Here is a 26,235-nt window from a genome sequence, read left to right as displayed (position 1 = left end):
ATGGACTGTATCCTACCAGGCTCCTCTGTCCATGGGATTTCCCAGACAAGAATACTGGAGTGGGTTGCCATTTCCTCCGCCAGGGGATCTTCCCGACCCAGGGATCAAACCCTCGACTCTTACATCTCCTGCATTGGCAGGCAGGTTCTTTACCACTGAGCCACCTGGTTTGAATGGGGGCCACCCCAAACATGGGGTGCAAACTCATCCTTGTCTTTGGAGGAACAGCTCCCCACCAGGGGTTGGGAAACAAGACATCTGATCCGTTCAGAATTTCTGTTTCACTGAGGGGTAGGGGGTGGCTTGAATGGAGCCAGAGAAACCAAGCCTGGTTTTCTTTTCTCTCCCATCTTGCCCCACGAGGACATGAAAACCTTTGTTTTTCTCTCCCAGTAATTCCCCACACCCACCCCAGGGTGTGCGTCGCCCAGGTGTGCTGCCTCCGAAGAAGCTGGAGCCACACTCCTGTCTTCCAAATGAAACGGGGGTAGTGGGGGTCAGCTGGGGGGGACGGGAGACGCAGCCAGGATCCACACCCCACGTGCCGAGAGGCAGCCGGGAGATAAAGCACGTCCAGGGCTTTGTACGTTGCCAGAGACAGGATAATTTCCTCTTCCCTCCTCTCAAACTTTGCAGAGGATGCTCTTTAACTCACTGGGGAGATAAACAGTGTTTGTTGCGGAGGGGACCTCTCCCTACTGACGACTGATTCTTCTTCCCTTCCTCTTCACCTCTGCCTGGGGCTCGTTGGTTTTCTTACACCCCAAATCATATCTGGCCCTAATTGGGTTTCTTATCACGGAAAGACCTCCCCGCCTCAACCCAAGACATCTGTACACACCAAGATACACCCCACAGCGGGACACATCATGGCCCTCCCATCCAGACTCTCTCCCTCTCCTCCCCCCGGGGCCACTGGAACCGGCTCTCCAGAGGCCATTTCTCGCCGTCCCCGACTCCAGACCCCTCCAGCCCTCGGCTCCCACTGGACCCTCAGCTCCTAAACTTCCTCCTGCAATTGAACCGAGCTCCGCACTGCTTTATTCGGCCCCAGACAGATGGCTCCCCCTCACCAATCCATTTCCACCTCTCCCCGCCTCTGAAAACTCGCCAGCCAGAGCCCAAGCTCGGTTTGTTTTATTGCCATTTTCTTTCCTGGGCTTTTAAAAATCCTATTTGTCCCAGTCAGTCGGGGTGAGCATCCCCCTCCCTCTCAGCACTGGCAGGGGACCATCCCCTTCCTGTCTCCCGCTGGCCCCTGGAAGGGCCTCCCAGGCCTTCCATCAAAGGCCCACACTGCATTTGCCTCCCGCATCGCCTGCAAGGGTGTGTCAGCTCTCTTCCCTCTGGTGACAACCCGCTGGCTTTTCTTGGGAAGCTCAGATATTGAGGCTGCTCGGTTATACAAGGCACACTCCAGTCTGAGCCCTCTGGACCGGAGAAGGGGGGTCCCCTCTGTCTGCCTCTTCCCAGCCGTGAGTAGGGCTAGACGGATGCTCAGGACGCTTGCTAAGCGAATGGAGAGCTTCCTGATGCTGTGGGGGTCCTGGAGCGTTCCTTCTAACGACAGGTGTCAGAAGCTTCTAGGATGCCAAGCTCTTCAGGAGCTGCTTTCCGTATCTGTCAGCATCTCCTTAGCCTCTTTTTCTGCTCCCTCCCATCCCTCGCCTGATGGCTTCCCAGCGGCTGGCAGGCTCCAGCAAGAACCCGAGGAGGGGGTGCAGGAACAGAAGTGGGTTACTGCGGTGGCCTGGGGACGTAGTGCAGCAGAGGAAGAAGTCAGGGCACTCCATGGTCAGACAGCCCTGGACATCGCCCTGTGGGTTCGGACAGACGGCCCCTCGGGGTCACGTACACTCTGGGAGCTCAGCCTCCGTGACCCTTGCTCCCAGCTGTGGATGAGAGCAGCAGTCCCTACCCTTTTTGGCACCAGGGACCAATTTCGTGGAAGACAGTTTTTCCCTGGACCGGAGGTGGGGGAGGAGGGGTAGTTTCAGGACGATTCAAGCGCATTACTTTTATTGTGCACTTTGTTTCCAATCTGATGCCGCCGCTGATCTGACGGGAGGTAGGGGCCCGTGGCCCAGAGACCGGGGACGCCTGGATGAGAGCATCAGACAAGGCCCCAGGCACCTGTTTGCCTCCCTGAGCTGTGTTTCCTGTTTCTGGCGTCGAGGACCGGGGTCATAAGAGGGACCACACATGGTTTGTTCTGCTACACACCAGGCGCCATAAGCCCCATCCTGGGCCCTGGCCACAAGTAGTCCAGCCGGGAAGAAGGACCTTAAGCAAAGAGACAGCAAAATACACGGAAGGATGGAAGTCGGTGACGTCCAGGAAGAGGCGTGCCTCAGGTGATGGCAGAGGCAAAGCTGGTGGGTGTCGGCAGGCCGGGTGGGAAGCCTTGGGGATCCTCCACCTGGCAGTCTGTCCCTCTCACCGTTTGGTGGGGCAACAACCAGGCTTATGGGTCTGTGTTGACCTCCCAGTTGCTGAGCCCAGGCCACATTACAGAAGGCATGTCAGGGCTGTGTAGGTACGTCTGCCGTTGCCCTGCACCTGATAGCCCCGGGCTGCTGCGCTTGGCCAGTTATTTTAATACCATGTTTTGGTTTTTTTGGACTCACACAGGGGTCAGCAAACTAAGGCTTGCATGCCAGCCCCCTGGGGCTTCCCAGATGGTGCTAGTGGTAAAGAGCCTGCCTGCCAGTGCAGGAGACGCAAGAGACCCGGGTTTGATCCCTGGGTCAGGAAGGTCCCCTGGAGGAGTGCATGGCAACCCTTTCCAGTATTCTTGCTTGGAGCCTCCCGTGGAGGAGCCTGGCAGGCTGTGGTCCAGGGGGTCGCAGAGTCAGACACTGAAGCAGCTTAGCACAGCCCCCCGCCTCTGTTAGTAAAGGCTCACCGGCACAGAGCCATTTGTTGACACACTGCAGTGGCAGGGCTGAGAAGTTATGAAGGCAGAACTGGAGACTGTCTGACCCTTTGCAGAGGAGCACGTGGACCCCTGGTCAACCCCCACTTCTTGAGGCCTTTTATTAACCTCTTGGCCCTTCTCAGCTGCTCTGGGACAAGAAATTAGATCAACGAGTTTGCAAAGTAAAAGCAAGCAGGCTTTCAGTGGGAGGGGGCAGGGTCAACGGCCCTCCCGTGGGTGACCGGCAGAGGCTTGGTGTGTGGGCCTCCTGGCGGCCTTCTCTTGTGCCCGTGGGACTCTCTGCTTCCTCTGGACTCCACAAACGCGAGGCAGCGTCTGCTTGTGCAGGACACAGGAGCTGCGGGGCGTGGATGGTGTGCGGCTTGCCGTGCTCCGAGCCCCCTGCTCCCCGCGTCTCGGTCCTCGGCCCCTAAGGGGTGGCGTTGACTTGCATCCCGTCGGCGCTCCGGTTCCTGAACCCGTGCAGGGCGCTGCTCTCACCTTCCCGCCCCTTTTCCTGGGGATGCCGGCGGGACACTGGAGGCGTGTCTGGGTGCTGAGTTGCCGCCTTGTGCTTCTCCGGGGAGGTGAGGCCCTCAGCCGTGAGGCAGGCATGCGCACTGGTGCGCCCTGGCAGCCCCGCGCTGCTCTGTGGTCCATGTTCAGTCTCCCCGGAATGCCTTCCTCTTGATGCATCAGGAAGTGGGAGGTGCTGTTGGCAGCTGTGGGCTGCTGATTGGCACTACCATGGGGGAGTTTCTAATCCCCCCAGTGACTAGAACTTTTCTGCTTAACCACATATGCCCCTTAAGATCCCTTCAAAATCTTACAAGCTCAGTGGAAGTTCTCCCCGTATTTGTAAGATCTGGTTTCTCTTTTTTTATCCTTCACATCCTCCTTGTCTTCTTCCACCCACCATCCACAGTCCCCAGTTAGGACCTCGTGGATCACTGGGAGACTTGTGCCCTTAGCTTGAGGTGTCAGAAAGGGCACATTAGTTTGGGAGAGTGGTGTGGGCCTGATGGCAACCAACTTGAGGTCATCTGGCTTCATGACATGCAGTCCTCCCTAGGGTTCTGAGCGTTAAGATGGATCCAGAAGAAATGACGCTGACGGGGCCCTTCTGTGTGGATACGGATGCGGCAGAGGAGGGGCGGGCACTGAGAGGAGGTGCCAGGGGCTGAGAAGTGGAGCGGCCCCCCTTCATCGGCCTGCTCAGGAGGTCTGGCCGTGACCTGGCAGCGGGCATCATGAGGGTTGTGGGCCACAGGGCAAGGGGTATCTGTCTGCCCAGCACACCATGCCCACTCTGGACAGGGCGTCCAGCTGCCTGCCCTGTTTAGCATGGGAACTAACCGCACCCTCTCCTGCCTCATAGAGACCCCAGGAGGGTACAATTCTAATCCAGTATCAGCAGGCTTAGAGTCTGGTGGTGAGAGGGGGGCCTGGAAGTGGTCCTTCTCTGAGCGAGCAGCAGCAGTGATGGGCAGAGGCAGCAGGTGTCAAAAGGCATCAAGTTGTACCCACGTTTAACCCCGGCTTCGGACTTCCTGGACGCTCTCACCCTCATTTCCTGTTTTCTGCAGTTACCGTGGAAATATCAGGCACCACGGAGACCACTGCAGGAAGTCAGATACGCAGCAAATTAATTCTTTAATCAGATGTAAGCCCACCAGAAAGAGGCTAGGTTTTAGAGGAAGGTGGTTTTTTTTTTTCCTAATTTTTTTTTCCCCTCCCTCTCGCATATTTTCTGTACTGAAACTAACACCAAAGGGTGTTAAATTGGTTCTGAATGTCCAGCTCTGGCTGCCCACATTCTTGTAACGATTTCATTAGCCTGAATTATCCACTTTATTTTCTTGTAATGGGATTAGCTGTACTTGAGGCAGCTGAAGACCAGAGGGGCAGAATGGTGGTGGGGAGAGCATTCGCCACGTGTTCCATTAGCTCAGCCCGGCAGAGGCGTGGAACCCACCAGAGGGCACGCCCCAGGCCGCGGGCATGTCTAGGAGCTCTCCTTCCAAGAGGATGAGTGGACACAGGCTGTCCCAGTGGGCTCGCTCGGCCCGAGGAAGACGGAGAAACCTGGGTCTGGCTGAAGGATGCCTCCTTGGGGACAGTTGTTCTGATTATCTTGTAACACCAGTAGGACACATGGAAAAGATGGAGCACTGCTGCTTTTTTCAGGGCTCCAAGAATCACGCTGTCACATCTGGCCCTCTTAACCTCTTCTCCTTGCTGGAAATGCCCAGGGTGCCTCCAGGAAGGGCCCTGACCTGCCCTGCCTGCTTCTTCTCAGCTTTGACCTGACACATCACAAAGGCTTGGGAAGAGTCACTCTCTTGGCCCCAGTACAGATCTGTGTGGAAGACAGGGATGTTACTGATAAAACAGCTTCCCTTTCTTCTTTACGTGCGGGAACCATGGTGTCAGCAGCCCGTGTATGGCGGGCTGATTATTCCCATTTTACAGATAAGGAAACCGAGCCTCAGAAAGTGGACGTCAGGCACAGGGCTGGAATCTGAAGCCATGTCTGACTCCAGACTTAGATTCTTTTGGCGATTCTGTGACTTGGCCCCTCATGGTCAACACTAGACTCATTCTGAGCATTCCCCCACTTTGCATAGTCCCAGGTGAATTCAAGGTTTCACCTGAGTGTTCAAGACAAAGTCCTTTCACCTGGAGGTGTGTGACTGTCTTACTTCTCTTTCTCTTCCAAATTGGACTTCCCAGCTGTGTTCCATGGAATACCAGTGTCTTGGGAGATGCTCATTTGAAGGGAGGAGAGATTGGATGGCTGGATGAGCTTGAGAAACTGTGTTTTCTCTCTCGCTCTTCCAGATAAATCCTCCCTGCTTGAGATATCTTGAAGGCACTGACAAGGTCTGCAGCTGAGAAGCTTGCTGAGTTCTGTTTAGCCAGATCTCTCCTACATTTATTTAATTTTAGAAGTCTTCTTAGACCAAATACCTATAAACATCTTTCAGGACAAGTTTGAAAAATGTTGTTTTTTTAAAAAGTTACCTGTGATTTCAAAAATCTCTTTTTTTAATGGCATTTTCTGCTTGAGGCCTGTACTTGGATCCAAAAGACAATGTTCAGTCTGGGGCTGGGTCCTAAAGAATGGTGAGGGGCAGTTCATTGGCTGCATCTGTAGCCACCCACGAAGGTGTCCATGCCTGGTTAGGTGCTGTGTGGCAAATGCGATGGGAAAACCCTCTCTGTCCTCAGGGAGCCCAAGGGACCAGGAAGGGTAGGGAAGGGGCCCAATCTGGGGTAATAAAGAGAGGAGGAAATTCAATCACTTGGGAAGTAGACCAGCCTTTCTGATCGCTTAGAATCAAATCAGAACAGAACTTATATGTGGGGATGCTAAAAACGGGGAGTCGGATGTCTTTGGCAACTCAGCACTGAAAATGTTTTGACTTTGTTACCAGTATTTGAAAACTCCCTATTTTTTCAAAGAGTCTGGACTGCAGACCTCTTTAGATTAAAGATCTCCCCAGCTGGCTGTTCGGGCTGGGACCAGGGGGTCCCTGCCCACTCTGGAGCAGTCGTCCTCAACCTGGGCAAGTGCACCCTCACCTGGAGGGCTTGTTACCACCTGGACTGCCGGGTCTCCCCAGAGTTTCCGATTTCATAGAGAGGAGTGTGCTGAGACTTTCTGACAAGCCTCCCAGATGACAGCGATGCTACAGGTCCAAGAATCGCCCAGAGTTGGGACTTTGCCAGTTTGCTCCAGCTCTTGGCCCCCTCCTGTCATCTGTCTGGCCCCAGAGATCTTTGACTCAAGGGCCAGCATGCTGTCCCTTACAATGTCCTGGTACATCTCAAGATGTTCTTATACACCTTGCCCCCTTTCTCTCTCTCTCCCCGCTGATTATCAGTCCAGCCTGGAAACGACTCAGCCAGGGTCACACAGGCGGTGAGGGCAGAGCCAGGCCAGGGCCCCTCCGCCAGAACCTCTCAGGAGAGTCTGGGCTGTACATGGAACGCAAGCCCCAAATCTGATTCAAAGATACCATTTAACTGCTCATCCCTGAGAGGGTCACGCCTGCCTGCAGAGGACCCTGTGAAAGGCTATTGAGAAAAGCTAAGCGCTGTCCTCCACACCTCCTTTCTCCCTTTCTTGGAAACCAGGCCATTCTTCAGCCTCCAGGAGGCCAAAATGAAAGGACTAGTGCACCGATGGCGATAAGGTAACCTTTCCACATCCAGCTGTCACCATAATGAGCGGTGAGTAATTGGAAAAGTTCACTCTAAAAGGCACTCTTTAAAAAGCGAGCGAGAACAAAAGAAGGAGGAACAACTCTGAGCTTAAATATGCCTCCACAAACTGGCTCCCAAACCCATTGCCCGCCCCCTCCCCCCCACAACCCCCCCCCCCCATGACAGAGTAGAGGCCCGATTGGGGGTCAGTACACACCTTTATAACCTTCCGGGGGAGCGGTCACTGCAGGTGGAGCCTCGCAGCAAGACCCCTGCTCCTGACTGCAGCTTGGCCAGGGTTGTCTGGAGAGAATGATGTCGTTGCTGTCCGACCCAGCAGGGCAGAATTCTGAACCCCCTTGTCTGGGCTCTGGTCCCTTGGTGAGTAATCCAGTCCCCCCCTCCCCCCAGCCCCATTTTGCCGGCTGGTCCTCAGTCCCTGCAGTTGAAGGAGTCCCTGTGGCTACTTTGGAAGGAGCATGGACCTCTGGGGGCCAAACATTCCCTGTGATACCGTGTGGTTGTGGAACACGAGAGAGCGTCCTACAGACAGAAGGACTGCATGTCCTGGCCTGGCCCTAGACACGCCGGTGTCTGACGCAGTCGCGTATGCCTTGTGTAAGATGGTCAGAGCGGAGGAGGGGGACCTGGCGCTCACCAGGGACTCAGCCAATGTCAAGTATGTGTTTTTGTGAATGTTTACAGGGTGTTTTCTCTGGGCTAGGTGCAGGCCAAGGTTCTGCACATGCAACAGAAACTAGACCCTGCTGTCTCAGAGTGATCTTTCTGTCTCCTGTGGTTCTTTCTGAACGGCAAGGGAAAGACAGGTAAACAAGCCGTTCCAGACAGCGCTCAGAGGCGGCAGAGAGTGGCTGGTGCAGCAGAGGAGCAGCGTTAGAGTCTGGGTTCTGCCTGGAACGCAGAAGGCCTCATTGAGAAGGTGGCATTCAAGCTGAGACTGGATGACAAGAGGGTCGATTGTGGGAATGGCTCGGCACGGAGCGTTCTGGGTTATGGGAAGAGCAGAGTCATAGGTCCTGAGGCACGGCCAAGCTTGGTGGCTTTGGGAGCAGGAAGAGAGCGAGAGTGGTCAGATTAGCCTCGGTTTCCCAGTTTATGAGGCCGGAGGATTGGACGAGGCAGCCTCGGCTAAAGGCTTTGCTGTGTACACATTCCAGAAGCGGGAGGTTTGGGTGGTGGGTCGTGTTACCCGGCCTCCTCAGCTGCAGAAACCCACCTGTCCTAGATGGAGGGGGGGGTTATCCTTAGGTGTCCATTCAGCTCATCTGTCCCTCCATCCTGCTTCAGCTGGGGCCCTTAGCCACATGGCGACTCAGTAAGGAGAGGAGCCATGAGACGGGACGCTGAGCGAAGCAGCTGCCACCCTGCCACTCACTTACCTGGTGGGAACTACTCCGTGGGTCCGTGAATTCATGGACAGACTCTTCATCAGGCTGTGGGAACAGAGGGAGAGCAGTGAGCAGGGATCAGAAGCCCCAAGCTGTGGACACTAAGCAGTTGAGATGGGGAGGGGATTGATCCCAGAGTCCTCTCTTTGGACCCTTGGGCAGTGGTGAGGGTGGGGCGTGGGACTCAGCACCCGCCTACCAGCCCAGGATCCCTAAAAACAAAGTTGGTGTCCGGCCCCCCCTCACCTGTCACCCGGCACCTTGCACACAGAGCCCTCTGGCCCACTATTGATAGACAAGGCAGACCACGCAGGCGGCTGGTGAGCAGAGGTTCAGGGACAGACTGCCCACTTGGGGTTCAGCCTGGCTTATGACCACCTGTGGGACCTTGGATGGGTCACTTCACCCCCTGTCATAGGTAATGACTCAGGGGGTAACCTTGGAGAAGTCACATAATTTGAGCCTCAGTTTTCTCCATCTATAAAATGGGCACAGCAGTGCCTAGATCATGAGGCTGATATGAGATCGTGTGCAGCCCATGTTTAACACAGTGCAGGGCACGTGGCACTGAGAAGGACCGGAGGAATAGATGGATATGTCACGTGTGTTAGAAAATCGGTGGTGGCAGTGGTATACTGGAGAGGCTTCTAATACCGAGAGATTTACCCTTTTTTTCTTGCTCTAGAAGGAACAGAAAGAAGCCTGCAGTTTATTCTTATCATAAAACGCGTCCTTCATCTCATTCTTGTTCAGACCACAGTGTTGTTCCAATTCTGAATCCCTTGGGTGGCAGCTGATTCTTCCCCCTTCAGTAATGCCTTGAGCACAGGTGGAGAGATGTTGGACTTCCCCCATGTGACTCAGCACGTCTCCTGGGACCCTGGTTCCTCCAGTGGATCCAAATAAGAGAGCGATAAGGACTTGTGTCCTGGGAGCAGAGGGGCCGAGGCTCCCGAGGGCATGCCTGACCTCCACTTGGTGTCAGCGTGCGGGCTGGAAGGTTAGCCTGCGCATGAAGCCCCCAAACCCAGGCATCAGAGTAACTGCAAAATCATCAGATTCGGCATCTCTGGAGGGCTCTCTCTCTGTGTCTCCCCCTCACTTCCTTCCCCTCCCCAACACTTTGGTGGAGGAGAGAGAGGCTGATTGATCCCTTTCAGTAGCAGAGCCAAAAACATCCCCCCACCCCCCACCTCCTGAGCAAAGTTGCCATCCAGGACTGCAGCAGGTCTGGTCACAGAGCCTCAAGGGAGGGTATCCCTACGCACGCGCACACGCACTCACACACTCACGTGTCTACGTTCAGACCTTGTGTGCAAACACAATTTGCATGCCTGGACTTGTTTATGAGGCCCAGGCATAATTGGCTTGCCTCGCTCCACACCTCGGCACCCCCTCCCACCTCCCCTCCTCCCCCACCCCCACCACACCTCGAAAGAAAGGAGAAACGTGACAACAAACTCCAGTTGTCGAAAGCCCACGAATCCCCTACCAGTCACACGCTCCCCTGGCGTGGTGGAGACGGGGGTGGGGCTGCAGTGTGGGGGGAGTGATCGGTGAACCCGAGGTGAATGAAATAATTGGAAAAGTGAGGTGTGAGTTTGTTACTGAAGTGTGAGCATGGTGGGGGAGGGAAGGCGGGCCATGTTTAAAAGCCCGGTATGTCCTCTTTATTCACAGCTTCTGATACAGTAATTGCTATTTTGTGGTTTCTATTATCTACACAGTGGGGAGCATCCGTGTCTCCTTCCCAAGCGGTAGAGTCTGGGCTTGGGTAGGGGCGGGTGGCAGGGTGGGGTTCCTGGGTGCCCTGTCATCTTCTTCCTCTCTGGTTCCCTGGTGGCCCTGCCCAGCCTCACCCAAGCCTCTGCTCCCAGGAGACACACACAACTTCCAGCAAAAGCCGCTCTTAAACATGGCTCCGTGGGCTTTGCTGTCAGATAAGAACCTTAATAATGGTTAGTGTTTATATATCGCTTATCTCCAAGGAGCTAAAGGTACTTCATTGATTTTCTCCACCGCTCTATCCCCCCCCATCCCCCCATCCCACCACACCAACCTTTTTTCTTTTTCTATTTTAATTCTCTTTCAATATCTCTCTGAGATCATTAGTGTCGGCTTTATTTTCTCCCACACAGTAGTTTCAACCAAAACCATCCACGTCCCCAACAACTGCCAGGAGCGAAAGCTGGCTTGGGTTTCGCATCCTGGGCCATGGGACTTAGGTGGGCCACTTGGCCTCTTCGGCACTTTTAAGTTTTCTCATCTGTAAAAACAGGAGGCAGCGACTCTTAACCCACAGTTGTTGTACCTGGAAACAGTATATTTAAAAGTCCTAGCATGTCACAGGCACTCTGTCGTTGGTCGCTGGGGTGACAGCCACAATGACAGTGTCTTGATGCTCCAGCCATTCGTTCTAGGGCTTCACAGGTAGCGGTTCTAAGATCTAACCCTAATCTTTCATCTGTTTCAGAAGCCTGCCTCTCTCTTGTCACATTCTCGGAAGAAAGACGGGCCCACCATCACCCTTCCCCAGTCCCCCAGAGGATACTGTTGTTCAGTCTCTGTCAGGTCTGACTCTTTTACGACCCCATGGACTATAGCCCACCAGGCTCCTCTAGAGGTCCATGGGATTCTCCAGGCAGGAACACTGGAGTGGATTGCCATTTCCTCCTCCAGGGGATCTTCATGGCCCAGGGATCAAACCCATGTCTCCCGCATTGCAGGCACATTCTTTACCATCTGAACTACCGCGGAAGCCCCCACCCCACAAAGAATAGTTTTGGTTTTGTTTTTTAAGCTCCTCGGGTCCTGGGACATAGCATTTCCTTGGCTGTAGATGTCTGTCTGGACAGCCTTGACGGGCTGTGACCTGCACCTTGGCCTGCCGTCTTCCTGGTACAGGACCCCAGCTCCCTGGTCCCCGCCCTCATCCCTTATGGATTGAGGCTGCCCATCCATCCAGGCTTTCCCTGCCGAGCTCTCATATCCCACTTCTCCAGGCCACGTGAGCATGGCTCCTTCAGCTTCTCCCCATCAGCTTTATTCTCCACCTTTTAATTATTTTCCTCGCCTTTCTCCGGACCCTCAGCTGCTTACCATGCATAGGGCGTCCACAGCTTGCAGTGCTCTGCGGAGAGGGAGGAATTAACCTCACCAGTCTCTCCCTCTGTCTGTCTCGCGTGCACACCCACACACAGACACATACACACACAGGCGAGCTCCCCTCAAAGGAGCCAGGGCCAGGCGATTGGAGCCCCTGTGGGCAGAGGCAGGGGGTTTGCACACAGTGCAGGGGTGGAAGGATCTGGAACCGTCAGCCACCCTCACTGCGGTCTTGGCCAAGTCACTGGACCCCTCAGCGCCTACACAGGGCAATCCTTGCCGCCCCTACACTCGGCCTTCCTGCTTCACGCCAGACAGGGCCACACCCCAGGGACAGAAAGAAAGTCCCCACTCCTGAAAGTGGTCCCCTCCAGATAACTGAAGGGGATGAAACATTGGGCAGTGGAGAGAGCTCCGGGTTCACATCAGACTCTCCCCAGCTCACTCTCCAGCCCTGCCGCCTACTTGCAAGAAGCACTGCCTCCCTGAACCTCAGTTTCTGCATCTGTAAAATGGGCATGGTGAGACCAATGATAATGAACGTTTGTGCTATTAGTGTGTGTACCCTGTGGCCTGGTTCCTCCACCCTCCAGGTGTGGGTGTGATGTCCCAGTGGTCATGTCCCCCTTCCACTAGGGGTACTGTTTCTTCATTCCAAAACTACCTTCAGACATCCACTCTGAGCCAGGCCCGGGGCGCCTCGCCACAAATCCAGTGATGAGCAAGATAGAAAGATGTGGTTTCCGCTCTCGCAGAGCTGGGTTCCAGCCCCAGGGGGAGGCAGAGAATTACTCGGGTGTCCACATGGCAGCACCCTGAAGCACAGAGGGCCCTTGACCCCCAAGCAGATCGGCCAAGGCTGCTGCCTTAAGTCAAGGCCTGAGAAAACCTGGAAGGCAGGGCAGGAGTGGAGGGCCGGGCGGAGAGACCAGCGCACCCATAGGTTGTGTCTGTCCAGCACCCAGCATGGCCTGGATGCATATGGGTGCCTGCCGAGGTCCCCTGTGCCCGAGAGCCTTCTCAGACCAGGTTTGAATCCATCCGATGTTCCTGCCCCCACAGCCCCCGTGGCTTTCTGAAGAACTTGGGGCCAAAGGGCCGCTTATATTTACCCAAAGGGGCCTACCAGAAAGTGTGTGTGTCCTCTGCCTTCTGAGTCCAAGGCCAGCCCTGGAGGAGGCGCTGGGGCTTCGCTGGAGAAAGAGGCAGCCTGTCTGTCGTGGGGCGTGCCGGCCTTTAGGTGGCAGAATAAAGCAGGGTTTGTGGACTGGGCTCCACTGGGCGCTCTCTCACCTCACCTTCCTGCTCATCCCCACCTGCCCAGCCTCCGGGCCCTTCCAAGTCTGCCATGAGCCCCAACTGGGGCGGGGGGGAGCTGGGAAGACTGACAGGGCGCCCCTCCCGGGAGTGGGCCAGCCTCCTCGCCAGCAGCCCCCCCACCCCCCGCTCAGAGAGAGGCCAGGAGGGGGAGTGGAGCGGCCGGGCACGCGCCAGGGAGACGTGCAGATTCATTTTGAGGCCTCATAATGCCGCATTTACACACCATCCTGCCTCCAGAAATTGGGCTGGCCGATGCCTGGTCATGCTGGCAGGGCCGCGGGTTAACTCCTCGGATTTAGCTTAGATCATTTCACGAGAGCTTACAGCCTTTACTGTGTTTTTTTCGCCCAATCGGTCTCTGGCCCCCGAGGCATCCTGGACCGTCATGGGTAGGCACATGTGCCCCAGCACCCGCAAGTGTGTGTAGATTTTCAAATAAAATAATACCTCTCTTCAGATGTCGAGCACATTAAATATTTATCGGCAGCAGTCTTGTGCGTATATGTTTGATAAATGGACCTGAGGATCAGGTGGGGGTTAGGGGAGTGGGATAGGGTAAAAGCAAGGGAGGCCTCATCCTTTTGTCCCAGAATTTCTCAAAGGTTTGTCCTTGGGGGGGAAGGAGGTAGAAAGGAGGGGAGGGGCTGGGGGGATGGCCAGGGACCGTGTTTACCTGTCTGATCCCTTGGGAGGGGGCGGGGGTACGAGCCATTTTCTTCTCCAGAGCTTGGCCTGACTTCACTTCAGTTCAGCTCAGTTCAGTTCAGTTCAGTTGCTCAGTCGTGTCCGATTCTTTGCACATATCAAAACCCATTGGCAGGCGGGAGAAGTGGAGTTCAGAGGGCGTGGCTGTGTGTCATTCAAGCGCCAAGCGCTGAAGGAGCGTCTCAGGTCCCGTGTCTGGGGTCAGGGACTCGTCCTGCTTACACAGTGCGGCCGTGGGGCCGGTTTCAGGTCAGGAGACCGTGCTGACCCCAAGTCCGGGGCCCCCGGCCCACACATGAGCAGGCCCTGGCCCTGGCCGCTGCCTCCCCAGCCTGGTCAAGTATGTAGGAGGCTGGATCCCTGCCCCCCACTTGCTGAATATTTACCCCTGCCCCACAACTCCCCAGGGGCAAAGGGCGGACAAGTGTGTCTGCCCATCAGAAAGGAAGCGAAAAGTCTCCATCAGCCAGGTCGTCCCCTTGCTGCCTGGTGTGACCAAGGCCGGAAGGGAGGAGGCCACCCACGCGCCCCCACCAGGGCACGTGCTGGCCAGTGGGGAGCCAACACCAACACGAGTGTGTGCACACATGTGCGGGCTCTAAGCACCCCGCTCTAATGACTGGCAAGGATCAGTGAGTGGGGATCGGTCCTGGTCCACCCTCACATCCGCCCCCCACCCGGCTCCAGTGCAGGCAGTTCTGAAACTCGCATGTTTTTGTTCCAGCACCTTCGGGGAGCTGAAGACCGTCCGCTTGCCGAAGAAGATGACCGGGACGGGCACGCACAGAGGCTTCGGCTTCGTCGACTTCCTCACCAAGCAGGACGCGAAGGTGAGACCAGGGCCCCTCCCACCCGGCCTCTCCTTTTGGGGCCGTTTTGCCAAAGAAGCAACAAGGCCTCTTAACAGATGAGGGTGCCCCCCCAGCCCCCCACCCGTGTGGGTTTCCTCTCCACTCCTCCCCACAACCCTGCTAATTTGTGTGACATCCTTGGAAGACCCTGGGTTTCGTGTTGGAGGAAGGGGCAGTTCAGGGTCAGACAGCAAGTGTGGGAGACACTGTGGAGAGTGTCGAGGGAAGCCGGTGGGTGGTGCTCAGTGAGGCCGCCCCTAGGCAGCCCAGCGGGAACCCCTCGGGTCATGTCTTTCCCCGCTTCTTCCCACTGCTGCCTGGGGCTTCTGTTTTGTGCTGGCTTCAGGTGAGGTCAGGCCAGGCAGGTGCTGCCATGTGTAAGCACGGGTGCAGAGCTACTTGAAGAGAGCTTTTATTTTAGAAGCAAGGCGGCCTCCCCCGGGCCTGGGGCTTGGTGCTCAGAGGTCCTGAGTCCTCGTCCTCTCTCCCCAGCAGCAGAGAGGGGCAGAGGCCATGTGACCCGGTTCATTCAGCTGGGCTCCCTCTGTGAGCCCGTGCCACGGCCCGCCCACCCCCACCCCAGGGGCTTCCCTTTGGGGCTCAGTGCAGCGGGGGGGCAGCTCACACTGAGGGCTGGCATGCGCCCCGCCTGCGACGGGGCATCTTCGGAGAAGCAGAGTGTTGGTTGGGAGCACACCCGTTCGCCTGCTGCAGGGGTGGAGCTGGAGATGGCAGCTAAGAGACACAGCTGCGGCCTTTGTGGGCCCTGGGAAACACACACGGGCAGAGAGGGTGCCCCGGGACCCCGGCAAGCCTGCCAGCCAGCCACCTTTGTCTCAGCGTCTTGAACTCAAGTGCCTGCTTTGTTGACACGTGGCCATGTTTGTCTAGACATCTGCTCTTCTTTCTTCTCGCCTGGCAGCCCTTCCTTTGCCTCGCATCCTCGTGGCAGGGGAGACCACACCCCCTGCATGCTGCCAGCCCGTGCACAGCCTTGACACTTACCAGCACGGGGTGAGGGATCCCCGTGCTGGCTGGGCGGGAAGCTGGGAACAGCACATCCAGAGCACGGCTCTTAACGGCTGGCCACTCTGCTTTCTCAGCTTTGCCCTGTTCCTCAGTCTCCTCGTCTGTAAAAAACGGGACGATGACAGGTCCCACAGTCGCGGAGTGAAGGCGGATGGTGACATGGGTCCTGGCACGCGGTGCTCATTTGCGCCAGCCCAGGTCCCTTCAGGGCCACCAGCCCTCCATCCGTGGACAGGAGAGGAGAGGCCTGCAGGATAGTGCTTCCTCCACTGCGTCCATTGAGCCCTGAGCTTCCATGTTTGTGTAGAACCACCATCATCTTCTCTATGTCAGGGAGACTGTGACCGGAGGAGAAATGAAGGGGCTTCACTCCTGGTCCCTAAATCACACCTTTTATTCAGGGAAAGTTGGGTTTCCCAGGTTGCTCAGTGGTAAAGAATCTGCCTGCCAGCGTAGGAGACGCAAGAGACACAGGTTCAATCCCTAGATCAGGGAGATCCCCTGGAGGAGGGCATGGTAACCCACTCCAGTATCCTTGCCTGGAGAGTTCCATAGACAGGATCCTGGGGAGCTACAGTCCATGTTTCGCAAAGAGTTGGACAGGACTGAAGCTACTTAGCATGAGACAGCACAGCTAGGGCTGGCTGTCAGGGCACAGACTCTACAGCCAGGATCCTAGTACTTATCTGCAGTGTGACCTTGAGGGGGGTCCGACATGCCTCGTTACCCGCCGTATAAAACAAGAGTGGGATTTCCCTCATCCCGTTGTAGTGAGGTTTGGATGAAGTGATAGTCTCAGAGTGGGATTTGGCCCCCGTGAGCTCTGTGTGTTAGCTGCAGTGAGAAGGAGGATGGTGAGGCTAATGGTGGTGATGATTTGAGAAGGCGGCATAGAAGGAGCGAAGAGAAAGTTGTTAGCACTCCTCCAGCTGGAAGCCGAGGCCTCTCCCCAGGGCTTGACGGCAGAATTAACGTGGCTCTCAGTGCCCAAAGGGTGGGACCAGACGTGAGCTCCCAGCCTTGAAATTCCACGTGCCCCCATCCCCAGGACACAGTCAGTATTGCTTTGTTCCCTGGGATCATTAGAACGGGACAGGGGGTGGGGGTCCGCAGGTGGGCAGGGCAGTGCCAGCGCCCACTTGGCCGGCGCCCCGCACTGGAGGCCAGGCTGCAGATGTCCTCTGCCAAGCCCAGCACAGCCCTCTGCCGATTCATGGAAGTGGCTCCTCCTCCCCCGCCCACCCCCGCCCCCATCCCTTCTCTCCCTTCCATCCTGGGCTCCGGGAGGAGAAAGGGCAGTCGAGGACAGCGAGGCTGCAACCCCACACCCCTCCGGGACTGGCTTTCGCTGCCCCTCACCTCAGACAGGCGGCAGCCAGGCTCCAGAGCTGCCCGGGCCCCGACGTCCCCGCCTGTCTCAGCGTCGGGACGGCAGGCCCTTTGTGCCACCGAGGAGGAGCGAGCTGGTCTCCCGTAAAGTCTGAACCGGCCTGGAGCGCGTCTCTCCTGCAAAGATCCCTTTGCTCTTTTTGCTTCCGGAGGAGCCGCTGTGGCTTCCCCCTCTCCTTCTGCCCGTCTGTCTGAAGAACTTTATTGTCTCCCGAGTGGAACATTCAGCGCTCTCCACTGACCCACAGCGCCGTGCGCGCTGCATATCAGTGAATAGAATTCTGAATATTGTAAATACCTGGTTAGCTCAAGGGTGGGCGTGAGTTTGAAGAGGGAAAGCAACGCTGGAAGGAGACATTGAGTTAGAAAACCCTGGAGATCTTTTTTTCCCCTTCTCCAAAGACAGCACTCATGGGAATCCCAGGGCTGGCAGAGGGGCCTCCAGGACCTCTCCCCCTCCTCCATTTCTCAGGGCAAGCACCCTCCCGACCCCCAGTGGTTCTCCCTTTGAAGACCTGCCTTAGAAACCCTTTCCGGTTCTTGACTGAACCCTGACCGCTTGGCTGTCTCACCAAGGGCTTCATTTCATCCCCGTTTTTCTCCCCCACGTGAAGATGAGCAGTCAGGCACTGTCTTGACATCAACAGCGACTGAACCTGAAGATGTAGGCCTCCCACGGGGGCCCCAAGAAGTCCTCAGACAGGAGAAAAGGCAAAGGGGAGGAAAAAAGGGGGAGGGGGACTCCTACGAGGGGTAGAGGCAGGGAAGAAGTAAAGGCTGACTGTGGCACCTCGGGTCTGGAGAGCAGTGAGGAGACGAGGGCAGTGAACCCAAGTGTGTAACTCGGCACAGGGCTTCTCCCTGGTACCAGCTGGTCCACTTCACCAGCTGGCAGAGGAGAGAGTTAGGCTCCCTGGCAGTCCCCGGAGATATCCCTGGAGCACCCAGGTCTCTCTTTGGGCCCCGTGCACGGCCATCTGCGTCCTCCCCGCACCCAGGGATTCTCAGCCTTCTGACCTTGCTCCATGACCCTGTGTTCCAACCCAGCACATCCTGGGGAGCTCCATCATCTGTCTGCCCCCCACCCCGGGGGTCAAGCGTACACCCCCAAATAGGAAAGAGAATGCTAGCACGAGGCTCCATGGAGAGCTCAGGGTAACCAGGCAACTGAGGACAATAGTCAGAGGCTGCAGCCGGCTGGGCAGGCTTTGTGTGTGACACGTACTCGGCACACGCATTGTCTCGTCCCAACCTGCGGCAACCCCGGAATGCGAGAGAGGTTTGCGTTAATTCGCTCCCAGGTTTCGCCAAGCAGTGGCTAAGCTCTGTGCGTACAGGGCCGTGGGAAGCCGGGACCTGGCTCTTGCTGAGATGCTAAACTGAGGGTGGGACCTGGCCGTCAGCCCCTGTCACAGGCTCCCAGAGCTGGCAGGTTCTCCCAAACCTAGGGTGTTTCACCAGCCCCTGATGCCCCAGGCATAAATGTCAGCCCCTCTGAAAGGGCTGCTTATTACCTGAACCTCCAGGTGCAGTGAGCCTGCCTGCCTCAAAGAACCTTCCCCCACGTGCTGGAAGGAAGCAGGGATAAAGGTTGGTGAGGGCAGACGGGAAGTCCCGAATTCAGTGATCTTCTCCCGTGGCCTGCGTCTGCCCTTACATGTAGGGGTGTTTGTAGTGTCTTAGGCTCACACAGTTCTCTGGACCCTGATGATGTTTCTGGAAGGGGAGCTCCTTGGCACCGATTTAAAAAGCACATCCGCTTCTAAAAGCCCATCTGGGCATTCGCATGCATAGGCTTAAGGAAGCCATTTGACAGATGGAAAAACTAAGGTTCAAAGGGATGGGGCCACTTGGCCAGAGCTGAGAAACCCCACATGCCCATCTGATTCCAAAACCCACGTGTTAGCACTTCCTCCCTTCATTCACGTATTCACTTAAAGCGAGTGTTGGCTGCAACCAGACAGTGTGCCCAGCCCCTCTGCCCCACACCCCCAACCAGCCCCAACCCCTCCCCAAAGAAAAGGACTCACCAATGAGACATTTTGGAGGAAGGCCAAAAGGCTGTACCTTACAACGTCTCTTGGGAACAGGCCCAGGATGGAATCAGCTCCTCCGGGGGCCCCAGAGAAGTAGCGGGCATCCCTTTAGGGGCCTCCACAGCCCCAGTCTCCATCCAGCCCTCCCAAGCCTCGGAGGAAGCAGTTTTCTACCTGGGCGAGCGACCTGGGATTCCAGACCAGCTGTGTCCCCGCCCATTGGCCGAGAGGCCACCAATAGCCATTGGGATTCCACGTTGAAGCCGCCACCTTCTCTGTCTTTACCTGGACCGCCAGTTGGTCACCGAGGAAGAAGAGCAGACTTGAGGCCCAGCAACCAGAACATTCTTTTTTTTTCTTTTTCTTTTCCTCCCCATGCACGCGCCTTTAATTTTCTCCCTTCCCCGAGCCCACCGAGCCTTTGTACTTTTGCAGTTGCAGCTGTTTTTATTTGCCGCCGCTGCTGTTGTTTTAAAAGGTCTATTTTCACATGGAATGTTATCCAATTAGCAGAGCAATGTGTTGGCTTAAATAAACACTTGGGGGGAGCCGGCAGTAGGGAGATGGGATGGCGGGCGGGTTGGCAGGCAGCGTTCTTCTCACTGGTAAACAGCCGCAGCTTTAATTGGGGGGTCGCGCCAGTTGACGTCTCCTTTCCCACTTCTCACTTTTCACATGCTGCCGGTGGGGGGAGAAGGCAGGGAGGGGTGATGTGGGCACACAGCCTCAGGCCCACTCCAGTTGGGGTGATGCTGAGCGTCTTGTAGGGGGAGTCCCATTGGGCCTCTCTGCACCTATGGACCTCGCCTTACAAATTCCACCAAAACAAGACTGGTGGTGGGAAGAGGTGATGGTGAGCAAGCCAGACAGAGCTTCTCAAGGCAGAGACAGCCACCTCCTCTCTGGGTGCCTGGCCGTGGTGCAGGCACCGTCAACAGCTATCGCCATCAGGCTAGTGATGGTGTGCGGTCTGCACACGTTTCCTTATCCGAGTGCAAGGACTGCGGAGAGTACAGCCTGCTCCAAGGCCACGAGGGAGTGCAGCCAGGGACTGGAGGGGGCAGGGCCCCCTGGGACTGAGGAATCCAGGCTGCGTCCTCCCCCGGGCGGCCCATGTTCTAGAAAGGTAGGGCGGCACGGTGTTAGCAGTGTGGCCTGTGAAATCAGAGCTGCCTCCTTCCATCCGTGTGAATGTACGCAAGGGGTTTCGTGTCCCCGCACCCTAAGTTACTCATCCCCACAACCAGAAATAATAGTACTGCCGCTTGAGGCAGCTGTGAAGGTTAAGTGGAAGGATGCATGCCAAGCTATTGCCGTAGGCTTTGGCAGAGGGCCCCAGAGAAACAGAGGCAGTGGTGTGTCCGGGCCCCCTGGGGGGTGGGCACGCTGCACTTTGGAGACTGCGTGTCAGTTGCCTTTGTTTCCTTAACTGGGTGCAAATCCAGGAATTAGGGTGCTGTCCCCACTGGCCTGTTGAAGCATGTGTGTTAAGTGTGTGTATTCGTGCCTGTGGGGTTTTTATTTATCTTTAGCTTCGACTGCACTGAGTCTTCATCACTGCGTGGGCTTTTCTCTCGTGTCGAGCAGGGGCTACTCTCTAGTTGTGGTTCGAGAGCTTCTCATAGTGGTGGTTTCTCCTGTTGGGGAGCGCAGGCTCTGGGCGTGTGGGCTTCAGCAGTTGTGGCACTCAGGCCTGATTGCCCCGCAGCATCTGGGATCTTCCCGGACCAGGGACCAAACCCATGTCGCCTGTGTTGGCAGGTGGACTCTTAGCCCCTGCCTGGACTGACAGGGAGCCCTCATGCTGGTACTTTAATTGCAAGTTTTGCCTAGTTCCTATCATCAGGCCCCAGGGCTAAAAGAAAACACGTTTGAATCCTCAGCCTTGCACTTCAGAGCAAGGATTTGGACTCAGCCAGCACATTTATGGGCTGAGAACCCGGGATCAGGACAAGCCACCCTCGTCAGACTAGCAAATGTTCATCCATCGTCACCGGGTATGAGTGGCCCAAAGCGTGCCCGCGTGCTGCCTGCATCCCTCCGTGTGTCCTGAAGCTGCCCCACCCCCGTGGGGTCAGCGTGGAGGCCACAGGGCTCCACCGCTCTGAGAAGGGCTCGGGTTCAGATGTCCTCGTCTCAGATTTACTCGGCGATCTAGACCAGTTCCCAAGGAAAGGTAGCCAGCCCAGCCCAGCTGGATGGCCTTTCTCCCTCCCAGCAGCACAAAGCCATCATCATCTTGAAATCAGATTACCAGGAATTCCCTAGCAGTTCTATGCTTGGGACTTCAGGCTTTTTGCTGCCGAGAGCTCAGGGTTTAGTTCCTGGTTGGGGAACTAAGGTCCTACAAGCTGTTGTGGCACGGCCAAAAAAAGTAATGATGGAGCTAAACTACCAAGGGCAGGATCTCAGGGCCCAGGAATCACAGGCCCTGAGTGTGTGCCAGGCGCTGGATTAAATGCCTAGTCAGGTATTCTCAGCCTCAGGAAGCCTGAAGCTCCACCACTTTGTAATGGAGAAAGCGAACACTCAGAAGTTTCTTGTCAGGTCACAGGCAAGAAAGCACCAAGACCAAGCTTTCCGCGCCGCTGTGAAGCCCACGTCCATTACCAGACCCCGCCGCCTCACTGCCTGGGCCCTCAGCTCCCTGGGCGGGGGGGCCTCTTTTTCTAGTGGCTCTCTTCTCCCTTTCCGAGGTCAGAGGCCATGTGTCACCTTCCTGTTCCCTGGTTCTGTCCCTTCATTTGCTCTTAGTAGGTCCTCCAGTGATGTTGAGTAGAGCTGAGCTGTGTGGATGGATGGATACAAGGTAGAGACATCTAGTCATCTGAAAGATTTAGACACACGACCTAGAAAATGGGTCCCTGAGTGTTCCTTAGAAAACCGCCCTCAGCTCCACGATATCGGACCTTGGAGTGGCCCCGGGTGCTGGGTGGGGGGCCCCCAGTCAGAGTCACCAGTGTTGTGCAAAGAACCCCATTTATTCAGGGGGCCAGCTCCTCCCCCGTGGAGGCCAGAAGCAGCTGGAAGATTTGCCAGAGCTCGCTTACAGGAGTCTAGGAGTGTTGGCCCAGGGACAGAAATGATGTGTCCCTCAGGAGCACAGGACGCGGTCCAAAAGGAGACGGTACCGAACGTTCCAGGGCGGCGGCCCGTCCTCCCAGGAGCCACCAGCCGCTGGTGTCCGATGCCCTCGGCTGAGAAGGAGCCACGGTCCCAACAGGGCCAGTGCTCCAAGCTCACGTGGTCGTTCTTGGCTGGCACGGGCTGTGCTTCCTCCAGGCATCAGGGGCACAGATGGTTTGGGACAGGTTGGCGGCATCCGTGTTCAGGTGGATCTGGCATGTGCTGAGAGATGCTGCCCTCCCTCTCGGCAGGAGACAGCAGAGGGGCCGAGAGATGCCGCAGTCTTCTCTGGACAGGAGGCCTGGCCTGGGTCCCTGAGACGGGAGTCCTGCCAAGGGCATCGAATGGGCTTTTGGTGCCGGGAGGCAGAGGCCCGTCTCCAGGGAGAGTGGGGGAAAGACCTCCTACCCGGCGCTGGAGGCCAGGGTTCTCGGGGGCCCGCAGTTGGGGGCTTAGGTCAGAGGAGGTGAAAGAGGCGTGCTTCTTGGATGGCCGGGGCAGAGAGCTGGGTGATGGGGACAGCTCCAGACCAAGGCCTGAGACCTGCTGTCTGAAGCGGGCCGTCCATCTGCCCGGGTCAAGGCAGAGGGACTTGAGGCGGCCATCTGCGTCAGCAAACAGAACCCAACCCCAGATGGTTCAAGGGAAGAGAGAATCATGGAGGGGTAAGAAGGGCTCAGGGGCTCACCAGGGACCATGCAATCCACCCCCCTCCCAGAGCCAGTGACAGTGGGAGCTGCTGCCACCTTAGGCTCTGGGACCTTGAAGGGACAGGTGAGGGCTTGAGCTGTCAAGGGGGAGCCACCAGCAGGAGCTGTCATGCTAGAGGGAGGGTGTGAGCAAGAAAGTCCCCCGACCTCTCTGACCCCTCCCTCCAATCTCCCATATGCTTGTCCTAAATTGAACCAAGGGCCCGTGAGCCCTGGTTATCCCTTACGGGAGAGTCACCTCGGAGAAGGGGGCGCAAAGGAGGAGCAGAAATAACGAGCACGGGTACATGGGATCGTGATAGAAGTGGCCCCGAAGTGGCCCAGTTAGGGGTGGATGCCTTGTCTTCTGTGGCCTCCTCCTCTTTACCAAACTACTGAATCCTTCAAGTTCCATTCTGCACCTCCAGGCTACGGTGGTGACCCTGCTGGGGGACCGATCAGGTGTTGGGCCGAGTCCTAGTGGCCCGGGTGACTTCCCATCCTGAGGTCCCAAAGTCACGCATGTTGGGAGTGGGGTCTCCTGTCCATCTCGGTGCCACACCCAGGGGTGTGTGTGTGTGTGTGTGTGTGTGTGTGATGGCACAGACGTACTCCTTTTCCTGCCGCCTGCACGGACTGAATCCAGGGGCTGGGAGAGCCAGGGCAGGATCCCTAAGTCCCAGGCAGCCCTCCATTTCCAGCCGGGACCAATCTCAGCGCCCCTCCCAGTCTGGAGATGTTTTCGAGATCCTTGGTGGAGGAGACTCCAAGGCCTGTTCTGTACCTACTGAGCATGTGTTGTCCTGAGCCCTGTGCTGGGGGCGGCAAAGATAGCGGCCCTCCTTGGAGGTTCAGGTCGAGCTGGGGAGCCCGGCACACAAGCAGGTGCTGTAAGATGGCTGGGGGCGCAGGGCACAGCATGGGGGGCCTGGAGTCTGTATGAGGGGAGCAGGGGGCCACCAGCAAGTCGGCTCTGACGAGGGGAGCCCTTCCGAGGCTGAGAATGTTGTGACGGCTCAGGGCTGGAGCCCCGTGGAGGCTGAAAGGATAAGTAGGAAGGGCCTGTGCTGTGCTGTGCTTAGTCCTCAGTCGTGTCCGACTCTTTGTGATCCCGTGGACTGTAGCCCACCAGGGTCCTCTGTCCATGGGGGGTCTCCAGGCAAGAAAACTGGAGCGGGTTGCTGTGCCCTCCTTCGGGGGATCTTCCTGACCCAGGGATCGTACTCTCCCTTTACAGTCTGAGCCCCCAGGGAAGCCCAAGAATACTGGAGTGGGTAGCCTATACCTTCTCCAAGGGAACTTCCCAACCCAGGAATCAAACCGGGGTCTCCTGCATTGCAGGCGGATTCTTTACCAGCTGAGCTACCAGGGAAGCCCGAGAAGAACCTTGACGTGCCTACAGACCTTGGCCTCTGTTTTCCTCTCCTTGAAATGGGAGCATGATCTTGTCCTCATGAGAAGGCTGAGGTTCATGTGCTTAGAGTTCTCTGAAGCCCAGAAGATCGGTAATCCTGGGTGTGCAGGCCCTTGGATGGCAAGAGAGGAACACAGGCACCAGAAGTAGGATTTGGCGAGAAGCAGAGAGCTGGGAACAGCTGACTTTCCACTTCCTCCTCCGTTGGGACACCCAGCCCTGCACAGAGCCCTGGGCAGCCCGCCATGACTGAGGCCCTGCAGGCACGCCATGCCTGGAGCTGAGGTCGGGGAGGCTTTTCTCTGTGGAGAAGATGGCGTGGGTTGGGAGGAAGCTGCTCTTAGACAGCAGGCCAGAGAGGCTGGAGCTGTGCCTGGACCCTTCCGCTGCACTGGCCCGAAAGCTCCAAGGTCTGGGGCTGGGTCTCCCCCTCACTGTTCCTCTGTCTCAAATGTAACAGGCTCCTCTGGGCTCTTTTTTTTTTTTTTTAAAGCAGATCATTCTTTTAAAATTAATTATTTCTGGCTGCGCTGGGTCTTCCATGCTGTGTGCAGGCTTTCTCTAGTTGCAGCGAGCGGGGGCCACTCTTCGTTGTGCACAAGTTTCTCGTTGCAGTGGCTTCTCTTGTGGAACATGGGCTCTCGGCTCATGGGCTCAGGAGTTTCGGCTGCCGGGCTCTAGAGCACAGGCTCAGTAGTTGAGGCGCATGGGCTTAGTTGCTCCACGGCACGTGGGCTGTCCGGGGCCAGGGATCGAACCCATGTGCCTTGCCTTAGCATGCAGATTCTTAACCAGTGGACCACCAGGGAAGTCTTAACCCTTTCTTTTTTTTAAGTCCTTATTGAATTTGTTACAGTATCATTTCTGTTTTACTTTTTTGTTTTTGTTTTTTGCCCCAAGGCATGTGGGATTTTAGCCCCATGACCAGGGATCGAACCTGCACCCCCAGGGATTGAACCTGTTCCCCCTACAGTGGAAGGTGAAATCTTAGCCGCTGGACCACCAGGGAAGTCCCCAGGCTCTTTTAAGGAGGCCCAAATTACTCGGGATTACCCAAGGCCAGTTTTAGCCAGGAATCACTGTCCTTCCTGCCCGGGACAGTTTGAGGCCACTACATTCCAACCAGTGAGGCAATGGGGCTGGAAACACAACCTGATTTCCTACTCACCTGAGGGGATTAGAACCAGGAAGGGTAGGTCTGCTATTTTTAGAGATTCACATATTGTGCTGTAACCTCAAATACAAAAGAGCTTTCATAGCCTACTTACTATTGTTCCTGCTCTTCAGCGTGGCAGTGGGAAGTCAGGGGCACACGTCATAATAACAACAACAGCCAGCTTTTAGTGAGAATTACCGTGTGCCAGGCAGTGCGGTGTTAGACTTAACAGTTCATTGAATCTGCGCAACCATTCTTCTCTGCTACCTCTAGATTTACACATGGGGAATCTGAAGCTCAGAGAGGTTAAGCAGCTTGCCCAAGATCACACATAAGTGATGAAGCAGGGATTTGAACCATAAGTAGACTTAGACTGTAAAGAATCTGCCTGCAGTGCAGTAGACTCGGGTTCGATCCCTGGTTCGGAACGATCCCCTGGAGAAGGGAATGGCTACCCACTCCAGTAGTTTTGCCTGGAGAATCCCATGGACAGAGGAGCCTGGGGGCCTACAGTTCAAGGGGTCACAGGAGTCAGACACGACTGAGCAACTAACACACAGACACAGCCCAGGTCCAAGCCCCCAGTCTTAACTGCCATGCACCCTCCTGTCTTAGAGTGAAATGCCCTTCCAAAGAGAAGGGGATGAAAATTTGCAAGGGGTGACAGAGGAGGCCGCGAGACAGAATTTTTAGCATTTCCCACAATGAACAGGGCTTCCCCAGTGGCTCAGCCATAAAGAATCTGATTGTAATGCAGGGGACACAGGTTCAATCCCTGGGTTGGGAAGATCCCCTGGAGGAGGAAATGGCAACCCACTCCAGTATTCTTGCCTGGAGAATTCCATGGACAGAGGAGCCTGGTGGGCTATGGTCAGTCCAT

The 26,235-nt window shown here is 56.4% G+C and overlaps 1 protein-coding gene across 1 annotated transcript in view; it reads left to right on the top strand.

Annotated features, from left to right (window-relative positions):
* The window catches only part of RBM19 (RNA binding motif protein 19), a 120,361-nt gene that overhangs the window by 70,573 nt on the left and 23,553 nt on the right, over window positions 1-26,235 (top strand). Inside the window, exon 22 of the mRNA XM_043901724.1 lies at window positions 14,390-14,495. Coding sequence (XP_043757659.1) covers window positions 14,390-14,495 — 106 coding nt within the window. The remainder of the gene's footprint in view (window positions 1-14,389; window positions 14,496-26,235) is intronic.

The sequence above is a fragment of the Cervus elaphus genome, chromosome 5 (genome assembly GCF_910594005.1).
Source record: "Cervus elaphus chromosome 5, mCerEla1.1, whole genome shotgun sequence".
Lineage (NCBI taxonomy): Eukaryota > Metazoa > Chordata > Mammalia > Artiodactyla > Cervidae > Cervus > Cervus elaphus.
Note: the sequence above shows the minus strand (reverse complement) of the source record. Positions and strands in the feature narration are given on the sequence as shown.